At 39.3% G+C, this 21173-nt stretch overlaps 1 protein-coding gene across 1 annotated transcript in view; it reads left to right on the top strand.

Annotated features, from left to right (window-relative positions):
• Positions 1-21173, top strand: part of DMD (dystrophin) — a 2099690-nt gene that overhangs the window by 1731789 nt on the left and 346728 nt on the right. The window contains exons 58-59 of the mRNA XM_032618871.1: positions 10441-10561; positions 11189-11457. Of these exons, the coding sequence (XP_032474762.1) occupies positions 10441-10561; positions 11189-11457 (390 nt within the window). The remainder of the gene's footprint in view (positions 1-10440; positions 10562-11188; positions 11458-21173) is intronic.

Below are 21173 nucleotides of genomic sequence, written 5' to 3'. Positions count from 1 at the left end.
TTGATATCTTGACAAATACTCTTAAAATAATATTTGTGTACTACTTTGCCTTTACAAAGCACTTTGACACACATTTGTTTAATTACAGATGAACCCCTGATCTTTTTATGTGTTCTTCCATTTCCCCAAAAAAATTATTTTAGGAAAAATTGTACCATAACTTGGACTTCTAGAATTCATTGAGTCGTTCTGTAATTATTTATTGAGTGCCTACTCTATGCCAGGGGCTGAAGGTACAGCAGTGAAGAAAACGAGACTCTGCCTCCACAGACCTTCAAATTTTAATGAGGGAAACACACAGTAAGCCAATACATTAATATATAAAATCACGTCAGGGGAATTCCCTGGCGGTCCAGTGGTTAGGACTCTGTGCTCTCACTGCTGCGGCCCCAGGTTCGATCCCTGGCTGGGGAACTAAGATCCCACAAGCTGTGCCACATGGCCATAAAAAAAAAAAAAAAGAACTAAAAACAATAAAATAAAATCATGTCAGGTCAGTTCTGTGAAGAGACAATGAACAAAATAAGGATAGAGAAAGACTGAGAGGTAGTGGCCTACCTAAAGAGATTATAGTTGAGCAAAGGGCTGTGTGCGTGAGTGAGCCAAGCAAAGACCTTGAGTGAAGCATGTTCTAGGCAGAAGGAGCAGCAAATGGAAAGGCCAAGATGTAAGAACAGGTTTGGGGTGCCCAAGGAATAGCAGGATGGGCTTAGTGGTAGGTTGTTGAGAGAGGCAAAGACCAGATAATGTGGTCTTTTCTGCCATAGTTTGGAGGTGGATTTTATTCTATGTGTATTGAGACATCACTGGAGAACCACAGACAGGAATGATGTGATCTGATTGACGTGTTCAGAAATGGACTCTGGCTGCTGTGTGAAGAAATGATGATAGGAGGAGCAAAACTGAAAGCAGGGAGAAAGTTAGGAGGGTGTTGAAGTCATTTAGGAAGGAGATAATGATGGCTTGGACTGGAATCGAAATGATAGATATGATGAAAAATTATATGACCCAAGATAAAGTTTGAAGGTAGAGCTGATAGAACTTAAGATAGATGGGGTGTGAATATGAGAGAAAGCAGAGATTCAGGGATGACTCTGAAGTCTGTGGTTTGAACAAATGGGGAAATGATGATGCCATTTATGGAAACAGGAAAGACTTCAAAATGATCATGGATGAGGGTGGTGTGTATGTGGAGAGAAACAGGAGTTCCATTTCTGGATTATGTTGATAGACAGAAACAAATGGCATGATTCAGAAATTATTCACCACTTACACTTGACAATCTCAAATTTTGGCCGAGCCTCTTGAGAATGGATATTCATCAATTTTTCACAGGATTTCCCGATAATCCATTTATCTGCACTATTGCTTCAGAAAGAATTTCCAAAATTTAGGGTTTAGGCTCAGCGACCTAATACCTAATTCTCTAAATGACCCTAGGAGCAGATTGAATTTTCACCAGTGATTTTTCAGGGTGAGCTCAGAGTTTAACAACATTATTGTCTGTAGGAAGTGACCTCCCCAGGGGTTGTTGGAAGCAGCTCAACCTTAGGATTAAGAGTCAAACAGCTGTGCACGATGCTGCGTGGGCACTGACTATTCCTCCACAGTATCACAGATCTGCAAGCAGGCTGGACTCTGTGCTAGCCCATGCCCTTGATCTCAGAGAACACAACTTTTTATTTAAAAGACTTCCAAAAGATAAATCTCAACAGGAGCTTGTTAAACATATTTCCCCCCTTAGATACTCCAAAATGTTTTTCCATTCAGTAAAATTAGATATTTTTAAAAATAATTTCAGGCTTGAAATATGTCCATTTACTTTTTCAAACTTCAGATTGATTTAATCTCACTTATAAATTAATATTGTCGTTCATGTTGTTGACTGTCTGAAACAGTGCTTAGATGTACCTGAAACAATGGCTAGATGTGTCTGATACCACAATCCCTTATCGTCACTTTTCTTCAGAAGTAGAGTGAAAATAAGATAAACCTTTTTCATCTTGTCTAAAGATGATGATGTAGTCAAACTCATAGAAGCAGAGAGTAGAGAGGTGGTTGCGAAGGCCTGGGAAGAGGGGGAAATGTGGAGTTGTTCAACAAGTATAAACTTTCAGTTATGCAAAATGAGTAAGTTCGTGAGGTCTACTGTGCGACCCAGTGCCTGTAGGTAACAGTATTGTATCATGCACTTAAAACTTTGTTAAGTGGGTAGATCTCATGTTACGTGTTCTTAGCACAATAAAAAAAATAAAGATGATTGTGACCTTTTCTTTATAGCCCATGTGTCCCATTTTCATAGCTTCTCTAATACCAACTATGTCGAATGAATATTAAGTGAACCCTTTGTCTTTCTGGGTTTTTTTGTTGCCACTTCTGGCAAATGTCCTTCTTCCTAAAATCCCTATGAACTTGTCTTAGATTCTTAGAGGCGAAATTTCTGGTACTCCAGTTAACCACATTTGGATCTTGCCTTTTTCCATGATCTTGGTTTCAAATTAATTGAGCAATGTTTGCCCCTAAATCAGCAGTTAGTCATTAAAATATTTCTGACGTGCTTGAGACTCAATAAATATGGTGGCTCTTAAAATGAGGAAGGTCATTATGGCGAGAGAATGATTTCAGCAACGCTCTTATCAGAAGTAAAAACAATATAGGAGGCATACAGATAAGGTAGAAATAGTATGGAAACTAGAATGATAATATAGGATGACAAAACTAAAATACCGATCAACTTCTGGAAGTGACTGTGTTACTGTCCTTGTCCTGCGCGCACTCAGTAACCATTTGTTGAGATCACTTTAACCGCCGTTGGATCACTTTATTTTTTTTCTTTCGTTTTAGAAAAAATTTTTATTGGGGGTATAATTGATTTACAATGTTGTGTTAGTTTCTGCTGTACAGCAAAGTGAATCGGTTATACATATAGGTGTATCTACCCCCTTTTTAGATTCTTTTTCCATATAGGTCATTACAGAGTATTGAGTAGAGTTCCCTGTGCCCTGTACTGTACAGTAGATTCTTATTAGTTATCTATTGTATATATAGTAGTGCGTATGTGTCAGTCCCAATTTTCCAATTTAGAGTCTGTCTGTTCTCTCATCTCCTAGCTAATGCAGGCTAGAGGAAAAGCCCAACCAGCAGTTCAAATAATGGAGCTTCCGAAAGTATGGACGTGAACATCTCTAGAGAAGAAATCACGAGGATTACGAAGGCAGGGTTAATAGGGCCTCCTCTTGAGGAGGGTCCACCTAGTGACTCAAAGATTACTCTCGGCTTTGGATCTGGAACATAAGTGTAGACCCAGAAAAACATCTCTCCGTTTCCCCCAGTTGACAGCATTCATTTTTTTCTCTCTCTCAATTCACGAAACCAGGCTTTCACCCTCGAGCACCGACTGCATCTAAATCCAGCTGGCCTCCCTGTAACACACTCTGGTTTTCTACCTGCGTGTTCTGTTATTTATTCAACAGTATTTATTGATTATCTACTATATGCCAAGCTATGGCTGTAATTCTTAATATTAGTAATGAAAGACTATCTCAAACTGCCACCATGTAACAGGCCTGTAGCCAATTAATGATCTAAACGTGTTGATTATGGAATTTTAGAACTGGATGTTAGAACTTAGGTAAGGTACTTAGCGAACCTCTACATTTTACAAATGAGGATGGGAAGGCTCAGAGAGATTTTATGACTTGTCCTAGATCATGCAACCAGGTTTTGGCCCGGCCCAGACTTGAACTTTTGGTGTCCTGCTACTCAGGACAGTGCTCTTTTCACCACTTCAGTCTGCCTCTCAGGATGGTTCTGTAAAGTTCTGCTAATAAATGTGGAGATAACGTATAGTCATTCCTTCAGATTTCTGGTCCAAATGACACAGATATAGACTTGCCACTTCAGTGGGAATATAGGTAAAATTCAGCTCCGGGGAAACTATACACTGTACATGGTTGAAAGAGATCTGTTTTGAAAGGGAAGGGCTTTAACTTAGATCCTTAGTTATAGGACCACCGTCTCTAGGTGAAAGCAACATAGCTTGTCTCTCTGTAATGTCTGTACCTGTGCCCAGACTTCTCTTCCTGCCGCTCTCTTCTCTGAGGTATCTCAAGCAAGTCAGTATCTCACCCTTCATCCCCTCTATACATGGTTCTGAGCTACTATTTATGTATTATTAGGTATTTGTGGTAATAGTCACCCTAATTTTTTTTTCCACAAGTAGGACAGACAGAAAAAAAAAGAATAATCAATGACTTGGTTCTTTATCACTTTCAGGTTTTTTATTTCTGATTTGCTTAATAGCCATTAGGATTTTCCACCTTTGTGGCTTCCAAATTTTTTGTAATTCAGAGAACTTTTATTTTTTTGTTCTTACTCACTTTCAGCCTGGCTTAGAATGAATGAACAGTGACTTGGTTCTTCTCTGTTACTTTCAGGTTTTTTAAGTTTCTCATTTGCTTCACAGCCGTTAGGATTTTCCACATATGTGTCTTCCACATTTTTTGTAATTCAGGAAACTATAAGTTCTTTGCTCTTACTCAGTTTCAGCCTGGTTTAAGAATTTCAGGGTTTGGATTCTAAGTGACTAACGAACTGATGGCCTTAGGTACATCCTGACTTATCTGTACTTTACTTTGCATTGGCAAGACATTAATTGAATAAAGATATGCTTTTATACAAACATACCTACTCAGCCAAACTGTTGACTCCTTAAGGACAAAGGTTAGGTCCCTACATCTGTACTACCTTATACATAATAGATTCAAAATAAATATTTGTGAATGAATGAATGAATCAGCAAGCAGTGAAGTCACCCAGTTGGTTAGTATTTGTGATGTATAAATACTATCCATCAGACAGTGTAACCTTCACGATAAAATGGATTGACCTTGGGGTTTGCTGCTACTGTAATTCTGTAGTGCACGATTCAAATCAGTTACTTTCGTGAACCTTAAGAAGCTGAAGGAAAATTATCAGTTTAGTATGCCTAACTTTTTCTCACTTGTGAGATAGGACATTATTTTCTTTTCACCGAGGTACTCTGCGTCTTTAGTAGTTCCTTCTCATTCTTCCACATCACTATTTCAGAGCCTCGGGCCTGGCTATCTTAAAAAGGGAAAAAAGAAGGTATGGGGGGAAAGATGGGTTTTAAAGAAAATAACTTCATCTGTTCAAAAGATTCAAGAAGTAAATATCTTAACATTTGAATATTGACATCGAATTAGGGTAAAGATGCACTCTGTATGTGTATGGGAGAAGGGCTTTATATCTGATAGCTTTTTCACATCAGCACATGAATGAACCAACCTGTCTGATTTAAAATATTAATTATAATCTATGAGACAAAAATCAGTATTGTATATGAGTATGTATCTTCCCCAGTGTCATTCAAATAGACTCTTTTTGAGAAACAAGACACTTATCAAAGAGTTAAGGCTCTTGACGTTGAATGTTGTCATGGTTTAAAAATGGTTCCATTTTCCTTACTTTTAAAACGCGGTGAAATGTTATAACATTCAGTGTATGGTAAGTTGATCAGATATTGAAAAATCTATTTTTCATTATTTTAATGCAACATCTTCATGGGGTCTTTTGTTGTTGTCTTGTTGTTATTATTTTTACTACATAAGCCTCCCTCTTTTAAACTCCATGCTACAAGGACCAATGATATCCATTGCCTACAACAGAGTCTGGTACATAGTAGGTGCTCAAAATTTATTACATGAATAAATGGAAGAGGACCTTTCATATAACCATGTTTAACATGACGTTCCTATTTATAGTTTTTTTCTCCCTTTTTTTCTGGGGTTTTTACAGTCGTTTTATGTGTGTGTTTAGTCTAAATCTTAAATTCTGAAGATACAGTCACTTAACCCTCTCTCCCATCTACTTTCTTTTCTTAATTTCTGACAACGATGTGAAAATAATGGTGCTTATGTCTTTGTAACGACAGAACTTCCTTTGTCTTTTCTTTAGATTCATCTTAATCCTCAGTGACTCATATTTAAGAAATGAACTGTGCAGCTGTGGTGGAGCTAAGCCCTTGGCAACAACTCGAGGGGCAAACAAGTGGTCTCTCACAATGGATGGGTGGTCCTTAGCCTTGAATTATTTGCTGTTCGGTTTTAACAGTGGAATTGCATCATCAAACAGTGTCTTGAACTTTTTCAGTTTGATGGGACCTTTAAGATCCATTTCCTTATTTGACAGACTTTGCGCCAATAATTATCTCCACTTTCCCCCGAGGTCTTTAATATATTCTTCTCTGCTATGGTGACCAACCGTCCTGGTTTGCCTGATGCTGTCCTGGTTTCAGCATTGAAAGTTCCGTGTCCTTAGTACCTGGCAAACAAGGATGGTTGGTTATCATCTTTCAGTCTGTGTTCAAACCATTCCCATCCTAAAAAGAACGTATCTCTCTCTGCCTTGCGATCCTCTCTGTCCTGTCCTCCTCTTTTCCCTGAAATGTTGTCACTTGAAATGCCTCCTCCTTCTCTCACTTACTCCCCAACTAAACCTGTTTCCAAGGCTACTGCCCTCCGCTGAAATGGCTCTCACCGAGTCTGATGAACACTTCTCAGTGCTCATCTTGCTTTACTTCTGTGTCATGATTGGACACTCTTGGTCACTTTATTCCTCTCAAACTCTCACTCTCTCTTCATTACTTTCACATTCCTTATTTCCCCCAGTCTTCACACCTATCCAATCCTTTTCAGCCTTTCATTGGATCCAGTTCCTCTGTCTGCCCATTACATTTGTATCTGTGTTCTCCAGAATTTTCTGTGTTCTCCAGAAATTTCTCACTCCACTGAGCAATCTCATCTACTTACGTAATTTTAATCCTTGCCTGTGTGCATAATCGTAGGCACTCAGTGGATATTAGCGTAGTGAGTGAATGACTCCTACATCTCATTTCTTCTCCCTAAACATTGGATTCGAAACTTGTTTCCTGCTGGAAAGAATGTTACGTCTCCAAGCTGAGCATATCACATCCTCTTATTCTGTTCCCCGTACAGACCCCCCTCATAGGAGCCTGGGATTTTAGTATTCATCTTTATTAATTTTATGCTAAATGTGCACATGAGGTGTTCTGGATCAGAGACAGATCTCCTTGACTTACTTTACAGTAAATATCATCACTACCTTCCACCCTCTGTTCAAGCCTTACCCCTAAGGAGACATGGTGAGATCTGATGAAAGTTTTTTCACATGAGTGGCTGGGTGGGTGCTCCATAGGAAAGTAACCAGGAAAAAATGATTTTTCTCTGCTTATAAAGGAGAAATAAGCAGGTGTCGTCTTCTCCCCCTGAAGGGGTCTCCTTGGAAACGTGATGGGCCTGAGTCCCAACTCCAACTTTCTCTAGGAGCCAGCTAGCCCCATGCATCTCAGGTTTTACAACCTAGAAATGTCTCCAAGGTCTTGGCTTTATATTTTCGAAATGTAAATACCTACAGAGATAGCTACTCCAGTCTTTCTGACAACTTGGAGCTTAACCTAGGAAACTACTCGGGGCTATAACCATTTGACCCTCTGGATCAGAGAAATTAACTAGACAAATGACTACAGATCTAATTCCCATGGTATGGGAAGGTGTTCACGAGGCTAGAACTTTTTATAGGTGTACTGAGAAATCCAGGAGAGTTTATTTCCTCACTTTTAGTTTAATTGCACCCAGCGTTCACTCCTTTACTCAGCCTGGAAACTAGGAGTCATCCTTGCTCCTCCCCTTCTCTTCTCCAGCATCTATTCGGTTACCAAATTCCCACATCTCTACTCTCTAAACATTTCCTTACTCTGTCTGTCCCTTTTTTTGCTCTGGTACCATTGCCCTGGTTCAGATCCTCATAATCTTTCGCTGAATTCTTGCAATTGCCTCCTATTTTCTCTGACTCCATTTCTGTCCTTCTCAAATACATACTCTGTACTAATGTCAGAGAAATCTATTTGAAACGCACACATGCCCATGCCACTCCCCTGCTTACATCCCTTCAAAGGCTCCTGATTACCTATGAGACAGCACCTAGACTTCTTAGCAGGGTATATATGGTCATAGGTTGAGGTTCAAATCCTGACTTAAAGGTCTAATACAGTTTAAGATAAGAACAGTACCCTGCTTCATCTCTGGACATGTCTTCTCCTTGTACTTTATCTTCTAGAAACACTGGCCTACTTGAGATAACTGCACACGCAGCGCTGAATTAGCCCTCTGTCTTTGCACCTGCATTTTCGTCTTCTTTCTTCTTCCTCTAACCTGCTTTTCCCTGGCTAACTCATCATGTTCATGCTTTAGAATTCTTCTTGAATACTATCTTCTCCAAGAAGCCTTTCCCAATTTCCTTTCCCATATTATGCAAGCCTCTAGCACTTTCCACATTGTGTTGAAATCATTTACATGTTCGACTCTTCCACTATTTACTATACGTTCCTACACAGGAAGGGCTGTTTTGCATTCAACTTTGCATTTCTTGTCTTTAGTCTAACCACTGACACGTAGTGGTTGAATAAAGGGAGCCATTATTATTTTTATAATTAGTAACATCACTATCAGCTTCCTATTGTCAAGTCCCAATGGAGAGACAAAGTAAAATAGTAATTTCCTTGAAGCTAGAAAAATTAGGTGTTTGAAAAAAAATACAGGAATACAAGAAATGTATACACATATACATTCACGCGTGTATGAGTGCACACGCACGGACACAAACACAGAGATTACAAATGAAATATTAGAGGGGAAATCAGCCTTACATGTAAGCAAAGTAAATAACCCACCTACTCTGTGTGATTTCAAGGGTGCAAGAATATCCTACGATACAGAAATTACATCCCTATCCACAGGCTGAATCCTAATATTCCACTTAACGAATTTCATTATTTTGGCTCAAAAACCTTGCCTCTCTCTACTAAACTGTAAATAACTTGGAAGGTGAATCATTTTGCAAAGTATCAGACTCAGGATTCCTTTGAATGGTGAACACCATTAGGATTTTATTTATAAATGTGTCCTACATTCCACTTCTAGAGCACTCCTGTGACATGATACATCTGAAGTTTAAAGGAGATACTGCTATGTTTTCTCCCAGTAACAGAGCACGGTTTAAATTCAATAGGCAACATTGCTAAAAATAGGATCGAATTGAAAAAAGATATGAATAATGAAGCCCTAGATCAGGGCAATTATTATTCCTGTGGTTTTTGCCCTGGTCTTTTTAGCATTTATGTGATATTTAACACTTTAATTAACATCTCCCCTTCTGAGATTGCCGAATCTGGGTCAATAACTATCTTCACTGGTTTCAGAATATCTGTTAATTTATCCCGGCCTCTCGGGATGTCTCACAACCCTTAGCACTTGGTTATATATGAACTTTATTGTTTTCTTTGTTTCTAGTGTGTTAGTTTTCTCCCTTCTTTTGGTTCAGAAACTTCTTGAAGGCAGAAAGTGTGCGTTTTGCTTTTCTTTTAATCCCCTGTATTAAAGAAGATTACAGATTAGAGATTAAAATTGATAACTAATTTAGATGACCTCAAAACACCTGTTCTAGGCTCACTCTTTTATAGAAACTTGTTCCCACAATTTCTACCTTCAGTATACCTCAAAACATTTCTCCTGTTTTCAAAGAAGTGACAATGGAAAATGTAATGGGTATTTTTCAAAAGCGTTGAGTTTTTACTTAGTTTTTTATTAGTTTTTATCAGTTTGCTATTAACACATCATTATGTTCATTGTCAGACATTTCGACAGAATTAACTGGTGATTATGAATTAGATCGGTTGTGTTCTTTTGGGTGTGTGTAAGTTTCATTAGCCCTGCTAGGCTCTTTTTTTTTTGGTCTTCATTGCTGCGTGTGGGCTTTCTCTAGTTGTGGCGAGCAGGGGCCACCCTTCGTTGCGGTGCGTGGACTTCTCATTGTGGTGGCTTCTCTTGTTGCGGAGCATGGGCTCTAGTCACGCGGGCTTCAGTAGTTGTGGCACATGGGCTCAGTAGTTGTGGCGCACGGGCTTAGTTGCTCCGTGGCATGTGGGATCTTCCCGGACCAGAGCTCGAACCCGTGTCCCCTGCATTGGCAGGCAGATTCTTAACCACTGTGCCATCAGGGAAGCCCCCGCTAGGGTTTTGCAATATATATCTTACAACTTTAGCTCCAGATTTCCAGTTTGGTATTCAAGTTATATAAATAAATCACTCATCTTAATTAAAGGACGTTAACATATCTTGAAAGCTCCCCTATCCTCTCCAGAATAGTTTTACAAACACAGTGTTTTCCTAATTGAAAGAAAGATCTGTCGAGCCTTCCTTATCATTTTATGACTGTCAGTTTATAAATAAAGGAGATAGAAATTGACCTGGGAATTTCATAACCAAGTTCTGAGCACCCAGGATTAATTTTGAGAAGAATGCCACAAGCCACATAAGCATTTCTTTTCATCTCATTTCACAGGCCTTCAAGAGGGAATTGAAAACGAAAGAACCTGTGATCATGAGTACTCTTGAGACTGTACGAATATTTCTGACAGAGCAGCCTTTGGAAGGACTAGAGAAACTCTACCAGGAGCCCAGAGGTAATTGAATGTGGAACTGTAATAACATATTGATAGAAGGATCAGTGGTGACAGAGTGACCCATCCGTTCTTGCTGGCAGTGTCTGGATGGCTCTCATATTTTCTAGGTTAAATAGAATCAATTCAAATTAAACCTTGATGTTGAAGAAGAAAAAGGAATCGTAAAGCAGCATGCATAAATCTGTTTGCACGTTCATAAACAAACATTAAAAGAGATTAGCGATCAATTATTGAAACATTTAGAAAATAATAAACAAAAGAGATAATCTGTGAGGAGGAAATTTATTGTCACAAAGACTACAAGCTAATTTTCAATTTAAGAGCCTGCCTGAAGTAAATTAGAGCTTGTGGTGTGCATCCTAACGTTTTTCGACTCGATAGCTTAAATGAATCTTGGATTATCTGATTGATATAAAGTAGAACAGATTCACTCAGGAAGGCACGACTTCAGATGTGCTAAACTATATCAAAATGTATGCCACAGTATAAAAGAGCCATTAATCAGTAGGTTGACCTCTTATTAAAGCGTACTCTTTCTTTTTTCCAGCGTGACCTTTTCAACAATGTTTTCTTTTTTTTAACACGAAAATGAATGTGGCCTAAAACCTTGTTGTCTTACCAATTTAGAGCTGCCTCCTGAGGAGAAAGCCCAGAATGTCACACGGCTCCTACGAAAGCAGGCTGAGGAGGTCAACACTGAGTGGGAAAAATTGAACCTGCACTCGGCTGACTGGCAGAGAAAAATAGATGAGGCCCTCGAAAGACTCCAGGAACTTCAGGAGGCGACGGATGAGCTGGAGCTCAAACTGCGCCAAGCCGAAGTGATCAAGGGATCGTGGCAGCCCGTGGGCGATCTCCTCATTGACTCCCTCCAAGATCACCTCGAGAAAGTCAAGGTACCATCTACTGCTTGGCTTCAGGGCCCTTTGAGAGATTCAAAACAGGTTCTAATCTGAACTCATTTGCAGTATTTTCTTCTCACCAAGTTAAAAATAGGGCCCTTAAACATTCGAAATCTTTCACAAATTCAAAGTCTTCTGGCACATGGTATTTCCTCTAAGAGAAGATAGTGATCTAATCATGTCTGTCTTCAGTAATATAAAATGAAATATTAAGTTACAGGGCAAAAAGAATCATTTTGATTTTGCTCTCAGGGAGTTAACTTAAGCGTACTAAAATTGTCCGATTTACACGTGTATGTGTGTGTGTGTTTGTGGTTCTCAGTGTCAGAGTAGGGAAAGCTACAACATTGAATCAAGAGCCAGGAGTCCAGGTTTGGGCCGTTTTGCTGACTGAATTATGTGACTTGGGTGAGTTACGGTACCGTGAGCTGAGAAGGCAATGCGCATAATAGAATCTTGAGTTCGATTAGCCCACTGCAGATATTAGGAAATATCACTCTGTATTTGGAATACTGTCCCTGAGACCAAAATTAAGTTCCTTTGTGGCACAAAGATGATAAATGTATTTATAAAGAAAAATATATACATATTTAGGAGTATCCTTTTGAAAACCAGCAACTTGAAACGTCTTTTGTCTATTTATCTAGTGTCAAAACTAACCAAAGTCCTCCAGAATCCAAATGCAGAAGTGAAATCCTCACCTGCATTGGGCATGTTCACCAGCCCCCTCATTCTGGAAGGTCTCTTCTCCCTTGGCTTTCATGACACCGTTTCATCCACATTCTTCTTCTTCCTTTATTTTCCTCAGTTCTGAAACTCTACCCCACCCTTCAGATGTTGGTACGCCCAAGTTTCTAACGTTAGCTCAGTTCCCTTTTTATCCTATAAATCCCTTAGCTCAGTTCTCTTCTTATGGTATAAATGCTCCCAGTTTGAAATGGCATGGATGGTGACGGATCTAAATTCCTAGTCTGAATCTCTTTTCTGATCTGCTAACGCATATGCCATTAGAATTGAAATGCAACCGTCCTGAAAGCAAGTCCCTTTGTCCTCCTGTCTACCCATTCCCCTACCGATATCCCTTTTTACCTGCCCTTTCTTCTGTGTTTCCTATTTCAGTTAATGGATCATAATCCAACAAGCTGCTCAGGCTAGAAACTTGAGGTCCATCCTGAAATCCTTCTACATTTCCATTGACTGCACTTGACTGCTCATTTTACCTCAGAATATCTCCTTTATATTTTCTTTCCTCTTTTCAACCAACATCCTGTTCTAGTCCCCAGCACCTGTATACAGTCAGGTTGTTTTATTATACATCCTTAAATCCCATTCCCCAGTCAGTGCGGCTGGCATATCACAAACACTGCATTTTAAATATTTGGTTAGTGAATGAATGAATGAACCGCTTCTTTATTGATATTGCTGTATTTCCATTCTTTCCCAACTCTAATCCGAACTCTTTGCAGGAAGCTGCCTGCCTGACGACGAAGTCCGGTGAACGCAGAGGGCACGTGGCCCTGTTTCTTCCTAGCCCTGGCTTAAATTTCTGACTGTTGCCCCCGTCCTCTAGGCCATTCAGGACACACTGACCACACCCCCCTTTACACAAATATGCCATCTTTTTTCATAGCTCTCTGCCGTGGCATATGTTCTCTCTGCCTGGATCAGCCCACCTTATCTGCCTGGTGAACTTCCACTCAGCCCTCAAGGCCCGGCTCAGAGGGCATCTGCCCTTAGAGTTTTCCCTGTGTTCCACCCCCAACTCCCGCCAAGCAGAAGGAACTGCCCTTCACTCAGTGCTTTCATAGGTCACCACACATGCTTAAATTGTCACACTTAAGCTTCACATATATTGTGGCAAGTCACTTCTGTATTTTTTTCTTCCATAGAAAGTAAGTGAGGTTCCTAAGGGCAAGGATCATGCTGTACGTCTTTGAATTCACAGTTCCTAGCACAGTGCCAGCAACATATAAGGAATCAATTCAGCTTTATTCCTTCACCCGACAGTTGTTTGTGAGCTACTGTAAAATGTGCTGTACATGTAGTTATAAATGAAACAGACTCGGTCTTCGTCCTCGTGAAGCCCACAGTCTAGTGTTGAATTGAAAAGCTCTTCATTATAATAGTAGGTGAAGATTTAAAAGGAGATGAAAAATTTGACTATAACTTCCAAAATATCTTCACCGACATTCTGCGACCCCATGTCTAATATTTAAAGCAATGGTTAACATCTCTGTGTACATAAAAATTAATGTTTTGAAATGTATTACCTGTTTAGCATTAAAAATACTGAATTTTGTCCAAAAATATAGGAACTAAATTCTTAAAAATTTTCCCCCAAATGGCAAACAAAAGAATGTCCCAAAGGAAGTAAATTAGTTAATAAGTGAAGTGGCTGAATGTCTAGGCTTTAGAGCAGACATAAAGGATTCATTCGGAGCCATATCTATCACACAGGAGCATTAGCAGGATAATGAATATGGATGGAGAATGTGTACAGCACGACTTAATAACAAAAGCTAACTAAAAGCAGAACAGCTCAAATATCGGCTGATCCTTACCCAACCCTATTTGCAGTCTTCTTTTCAGTTCCCCTCTCTCATCTGTTCTTGATCCTAAGACGAATTTCATTTCCCATATACCCTAATTGGGAAGACTCCTCATTCTGATCCCAATAATAACAAAACATATATACATTAAACGTTTGTTTAAAAAGAGCTTATGGGACTTCCCCGGTGGTCCAGTGGTTAAGACTCTGCCTTCCAGTGCACGGGGCATGGGTTCCATCCCTGGTCGGAGACCTAAGATCCCACATTACTGCGGGGTGCGACCAAAATTAAAAAAAAAAAAAAAAAAGAATATGTGTGTACTGGTCATAATAGATTCTTTTGGTTTCTGAACCAGTATTGTACAAATATTTTATGCATATCTTAAAACTATAGATTATATGAATTCATATATATTTATTTCCCTTCAGTAGTTCCTCTTCATTTTGCAATGGGAATGAAAACCCATCTTTTTTCTGTTGCATCTCAGTGGTACCAGATTTGAAACCCTGAAACTTTCGTGTTGGTGGTTTATAAGGAGTGAATTCTATTAACTAAAACTTACTTTGAAACGAAGAGGAAGAGTACTGAAAACCACTATTCCCATTTTTCTACTCAGCAGTTTAAGCCCTCAGAGGCTCCACGCTGTAGGGAACTCCAAACGGATAGCTAGGCAGGTAGCCAGAAGAATATTTTATATACCCGTCTCTGTTTTCATCACCCCAGTGACTGTCTCATAATATCCACCTCCATTCGGATCTCATTTGTTAAAGAAGTTGTTATTTAAGTGACTGTGGAATGTGTGTTTCTGTGGGATTTAGCATTACCTCATTTCATTAGCAAATGCGGCTTTTGGGTTTGGAGAATGGATAAAACAACTAAGTCCTGGGACACTATGGATATGGCGTTATTACTAGTAATCATCTTTAGGACAGTGTACATAAAATAAATCAAGAGAAAGGAACATAATGTTAATATTGACTATTCAGCTCACTAAGAGAATCTCACCCTTCCAAATATAGCTTCATAGGAATAACCACTAGAATAAAATTTAAATTTTAAATGCCTCTTTATTTTTAAAATTCATGATTCATACTGCTTATCAAATATTTTAAGGGCAGAATCATGATTTCTCACTTCACTGGAAATAACACCAATGCTTATGTGACTATACAAATGTTCTTACTTTCCTTGTAGTAATGGGGAATGAGAATAACTCCTGGAATCACTAAGCGTTCTACATAGATCTATAAGTGGACCATATGTAGCTTTTAATAAAGTAGAACAACTTTTGCAACTAAAGTCTACATATGACATTTTTGTTCTTAAGAACGATTCCTGTGTGAAAAAGTTCATGTGAGTTGTTGTTTTCCCCAGTTGTCTCTTTGTCCTAATCTACCACGGTTTTTTAACACAGATTGCTACATCATTCTTAAGCCAGAAACATTTCACTGCCCTTAGTTTGCCAGTTGACTTGAAACACAGTTTTTCACACACCATGATTAGGCTATCCCAGGCTGCCATCTTGGGATATGCAAATTTGTCACATCTGTGTAGTTACGCATTTTACGTTTTTGTTTTGTTTTTTAATCAGACTTGCAACTTACGTTTTTTACTATGAAAAGTCAAGGACAGGGACTCTGTGAGTTTTTCCTTAAAGTTCTTACAACAAAAGATTTTAATTAGACCTTTTTGGAATTATAATTGAGAATAATGTAGTGATGTGTGTAGTAGAAGAGGAACTATGATGATGAAGCCGCCATGCCATCCTGACTGACTTTATGTTCAAACATTCACATCTAAAAATGTAAGAAGAGGGCTTCCCTGGTGGCGCAGTGGTTGAGAGTCCGCCTGCCGATGCGGGGGACGCGGGTTCGTGCCCCGGTCCGGGAGGATCCCACATGCCGCGGAGCGGCTGGGCCCGTGAGCCACGGCCGCTGAGCCTGCGCGTCCGGAGCCTGTGCTCCGCAGCGGGAGAGGCCACAGCAGTGAGAGGCCCGCGTACCGCCAAAAAAAATTAAAAAATAAAAATAAATAAAAATGTAAGAAGAAAACTGGCAAATGCTTCTCTTCAGACTACCTGTGGCTTGGTTTATCTGAGAAATTTGTCAAAGAAATGCTGTCTCAGAATTTGACATTGAGAAAACCAAGTATGTTTCCTCCTGATAGGGAATGTGAAATGTGATGTAACATATTAGAATTTCACATTCACCTTCGGAAGCCGGACGCTTTCAGCCATGTTCACGTAACTATATCTTCCCTTACTGTTTTTCTCATCTTAACCCTGGTTCTAATATGTCGTTATTATTTTATCAATTTTGTTACATTTGTCATTTATATGAGTTGACCTTAAATCCTTTCTTATATATGAGTTTTATAGAGAAAGTTCATAATCCTTTCTTACAGAGATAGGGGATGCATGGTTAGACAGAACCATCACAGAGCAGCCCTTAAAATCATTCAAAATACGTAAGCTCTCCCCACTCTGAATAAAGGATCGATATCTCCACAAGGAATAAGGCGTACTACCTGTAGTAGGAAAAGGAAAGCTTAGTAATATTTTGTTAATTCTTATTGGCTACAAATGAATTGCTCTGTGGAGGCTTTTGTTATCGTTTTTATACGAATGCTATGTGTGCTATGTAAGCCTTTGATGGAGAAGAAAACGCAAACAAAAAAGATATAATCCTTTATAAATCTGGGTTAAAAATGGAACTGATGCCTGTCCTATGGAGTAACTAGGGTTTTATCTAGTTTTCAAAGCACACAATTGTGATTTTTTAAAGCATCGGATTTGGCCTTTAATATCTGTGAATATATCTATAAGAAGGCATATTATAGTAACTCTCACTTTTATACTTCAAAAGTAGAGTATTTATTTTTTAACAGAATGGTCATTGTTGACCTAACTAGAGCTTAGAAACGAAAGTAGGAATTAATCATCTTAAATTTCCTAACCAAATTATTTGTCCGATGTAAAACTAAGTGTAAGTTAGTGTTGCCAGGAGAGCTTGTTACTTAGTTGCCATGTATTCGCTCTCATTTCCTGCTTTGTTTATAAAGTTAAAGGCCAGTTACTTCGGGTAGCAATGTCAAATCACGTTCCTTACCCAAGGCATCTGACTTTAGAGAGTGCTGTGTGTGTTTTTAAAGCCCCTACCTTGATTTAGGCAAACAGAGCCTTCGTTTACCATGCTATTCCCATCCTGCCTTTGAAACTTCTGAAAAGGCAGTGCAGAGTAATTGTTTCAGACATCTGATTAGCATACTTTGAAGTGCATATAAGTTCTTTTTCAGTTTCATTTGAACCCCAGCTGTCTTCACCGAAGTCTATAATCAATCTGAATTAAGTTGTCCTACTTCTCCTAATAAGTCTCTTATTAAGTTCTGCATCAGCCTCTTAGGGAGACTTAAAAGCTAATTCATGTAGAATTGCCATTTTCTACTAATTCATTTGTCAGCTCTCCAAATTCCAAGGAAAACAATTGCAAAGACTATTAATTTGGCTCTTCATAAACAACTTACGTAAGTGTAGTATACATTGGAACCAAGCAAATGATTTAAAACAGTGGGTAGGAGGAAATAAGTTGATGACATTCAACACTGCTTTCTTTTTGACTTTTTTTTTTTTTTTTTTTTTTTTTTTTTGGCGGTACGCGGGCCTCTCACTGCTGTGGCCTCTCCCGCTGCGGAGCACAGGCTCCGGACGCGCAGGCCCAGCGGCCGTGGCTCACGGGCCCAGCCGCTCCGCTCCGCGGCATGTGGGATCTTCCCAGACCGGGGCACGAACCCGTGTCCCCTGCATCGGCAGGCGGACTCTCAACCACTGCGTCACCAGGGAAGCCCTTTTTGACTGTTTTGAGATGCCCTCCACATTCAAAGCACGAAGCCATTTGTTTAATAAGAGAAACATCCTTCTGCTCTTACTTTCATAAATAAGATAATTACTGAGTGAACTTTGCTTAAAGGTAGGAAGAGGCTCTAGAATAGTAGGAAAACGCACATGTTCTTTTTATTACTGAACTTATTTTAATTTGGACTTCTTTGTATTCCTTTGATGGACTGTGATAAAAGAAGGAGCTAGAATTGGTTGCCATTGTTACTGCATTAAATCAGAGTTGTACAGCTCTTCTTCTGGTCATGGAATATTTAGGAGAACATGGCTAATGAGAATGTTCAGCTAATGAGTTCATCTGACATTATTCTACTAAAGAAATATTTAATTAGATAATAAAAATTCCTCCAGAGAATATCACCCTTCCTGCTATTTGAAAACAACCATGTCAAAAACTGATACTTTAATATGCCAGTCCTGTTTACTGTGGATTTATTCCGGAAGCTTTGTTTGTGGCTGGTAGTGATTATAAACAGTATTCCTCAAGCCTCTTGGGTAATAAAAGACTATTCAAAACAGAAACTTAAGTCATATAGTATCAGCATTAACAGATCTAAAAACTCAATCATTCATTCATCTATGACACGGGTAAAACCTGTACCCAGAGAAATCTGATCTCATTACAGAGCGTGAATGTTTATTTCACGAATAAAATCGTATTGGGAGTTGTTATATTAATGGCATCTTAGTTTTCCTGAGAATATTATTATTTAGCACCAAGCTGAGAGAGCAAGAATTTGTGTTAGCTTGCATGTATGGGTGTCTGTAACACATTAACTAGAAACAGTTTTAAAATGTGAGTTATTTAACTAAAATTCCATATTTCCTTAGAAGATGGGAGCACACAGTCAGTATGTATTTTTTTATTTCATCTTTATTGGAGTATAATTCCTTCACAGTGCTGTGTTAGTTTCTGTTGTACAGGACATGGAAGCAACCTAAGTGTCCAGCAACAGATGAATGGATAAAGATGATGTGGCACATATGTACGATGGAATATTACTCAGCCATAAAAAGAAACGAAATTGAGTTATTTGTAGTGAGGTGGATGGACCTAGAGTCTGTCATACAGAGGGAAGTAAGTCAGAAAGAGAAAAACAAGTATCATACATTAACGCATATATATGGAATCAGTATGTATTTTTATTCTCCTTTGACATCTACCAAAGTTGCAACGAGTTTAAACTTCACAGTTATGTTACTCTCCTACCAGAAGCACAACAAGGAATGATTTAAGAACAAATAGCCCAAGGAGTGGGCGCCTATTGTGTTCCCGTCATACTTGGCAATTACAATTTTTAGAATTACACAGCTAACATTGACACCAATATTATGCCTTATGCAATCTTACCTTAACTGAGTTAAGCCATGGCATTGAGTAGTTGTTCTTGGTTAACCAATTTTCTGAGTATTATGGGAACACATGTGCCTATGGTACTAATGTAACTCTTATTTTAATGGGTCCTGAGAAAAGTGAACTTTTTCAAAAAGGATCTTTCCATACTAAACTAATATTTTTAGTTATAGTTTACAATTACTACGGATTTTTCTATCAACAGTACTTGTCAAAAGCAGTGCTTCTCAAACTTTTCTACTTCAGGTCTCTTAATGGCCAAGGAGATGAAGCTGGATATCCTCCCCTTCCACCTGTTTACCTCCTTTTCCCACGAGCATGAGTTTTCTGTGATGTTTATTTTTTAAACCTCATTTCAATTTTGTAGTCTTCTCCAAAATGGATTTGTTATGTTTTAATATAAAGATGTTTTTCTCCAACATATTAAGTGAAATGAATCCTCCAGTGTATTCATCTATGGGTATGAAAGCATAATTTGAGAAGCATGATAGAAAAAATTGCCCAATTTGTGCTGGCTTCATCTTTTCCCAACAACTTCTTTCTTTTATGTGCACATACGCAAAGGGTAGATCCTTGCCATTTCAAATGTATCGTTCGCACTTTCATCTGATCATTGTGATTCAGAAGGTCCGTGACATGTAGCTCTTTGTGATTTTGAACGTATATTCTTTGAGGCTTTTGTGCGGCAGTCACTTAACTAATGATTTAACTGGTGTTATAGGTCAGGTTCCCTGGAAGCAGACCCTGAGAACAGGGGTCTGGGCGCACAGGGTTGGTAGACGGGCTGCTTTCAGGAGAAGCCTGTGTGGGAGTTACAGAAGCATAACAAGGAAGATGAAAGAGTCGAGCAAGCATGCCATCTGATGCAAAATCTAGCTTTGTGTCTTGATTCAAATGGAGAAAGCTCTGGAGTGTGAACCACACAGCAGTGCTGGTCTTTTATACCCCAGCCAGTCATTGTATGCTAGTAAACATTTATCCGCTAGCTCTGAGGTGAACACTGATTTGTAGTGTTTTCCAGTTGTCGTGGTGTAAATACCGCCACCGTGGCTGATTCAAGCTACCAACATGACCTCACCGAAGGCAGACTTGGGAAGAGACACACACAGTTGACTCTTGGGCTCTGCTCTAGCACACCACTGGCTGTGGCCCACCACTAGAGACGTGAGTTACCTCCCAGGCCAGGAGTGTGTGTTACCTCCTGGGATAGGGGGCTCCTGTCAGCAGAGATCGCCTTTCTGAAGAAAGAGAAGCAGCTGTGAGACATTAGTAGGCGACCATCATAGCAGCTGCGGGATGGATGCACAGGCCAGGAAAAGTGTCCCCTACAGCCAGTAAGCGAACCTAGTAGTCCCCTCAGTCTCCGTGTCTCAACATGGCCCTTTCAATGCTGTTTTGTTCTTGCACGTGCAGTAATTCTCTAGAGGTGATGAAAATTTTGTTTCTTTGTGAAAAATCTACCCTCCCCCTGCCCAGCCTACCTCCTAGGTACTTACTGGATTTGGTAATAGAAGAGAAGAGTTAATGGAAATGTCTAAGAAAGTAGTGATTGTTAGTAAAGAAAATGGCTTTATAAGCAATTTTGGCTTTATAGTTACATCATCTCTAAGTGTCTCTATTGATCAGATGTTTGTCAACTTGAGGATTCTGGGTATTCAGACACAGTCATTGAGAATGTCAAGAATTTTCTGTGGCAGTGACTCTCACCTTAGCGTGCATCAGAATCACCTAGAGGGCTTGTGGAAACCCAGACTGGTGAACCCTTTCCCCAGAGTTTCTGGCTCACGCGGTCTGGAACAGGGCTAAGAATCTGGTCCAGGGACGCTTTGAGAAACATCATTCTGTAGTAAAACTACAGTATATATATAAATATATAAATACATATTTGTTTATTGTTAGTAATTCTCCAATTATA

This window comes from Phocoena sinus, chromosome X (genome assembly GCF_008692025.1).
Source record: "Phocoena sinus isolate mPhoSin1 chromosome X, mPhoSin1.pri, whole genome shotgun sequence".
In the NCBI taxonomy this organism is placed as follows: domain Eukaryota; kingdom Metazoa; phylum Chordata; class Mammalia; order Artiodactyla; family Phocoenidae; genus Phocoena; species Phocoena sinus.
The sequence above is the reverse complement of the archived record's forward strand: the minus strand, read 5'-3'. Positions and strand labels throughout refer to the sequence as shown.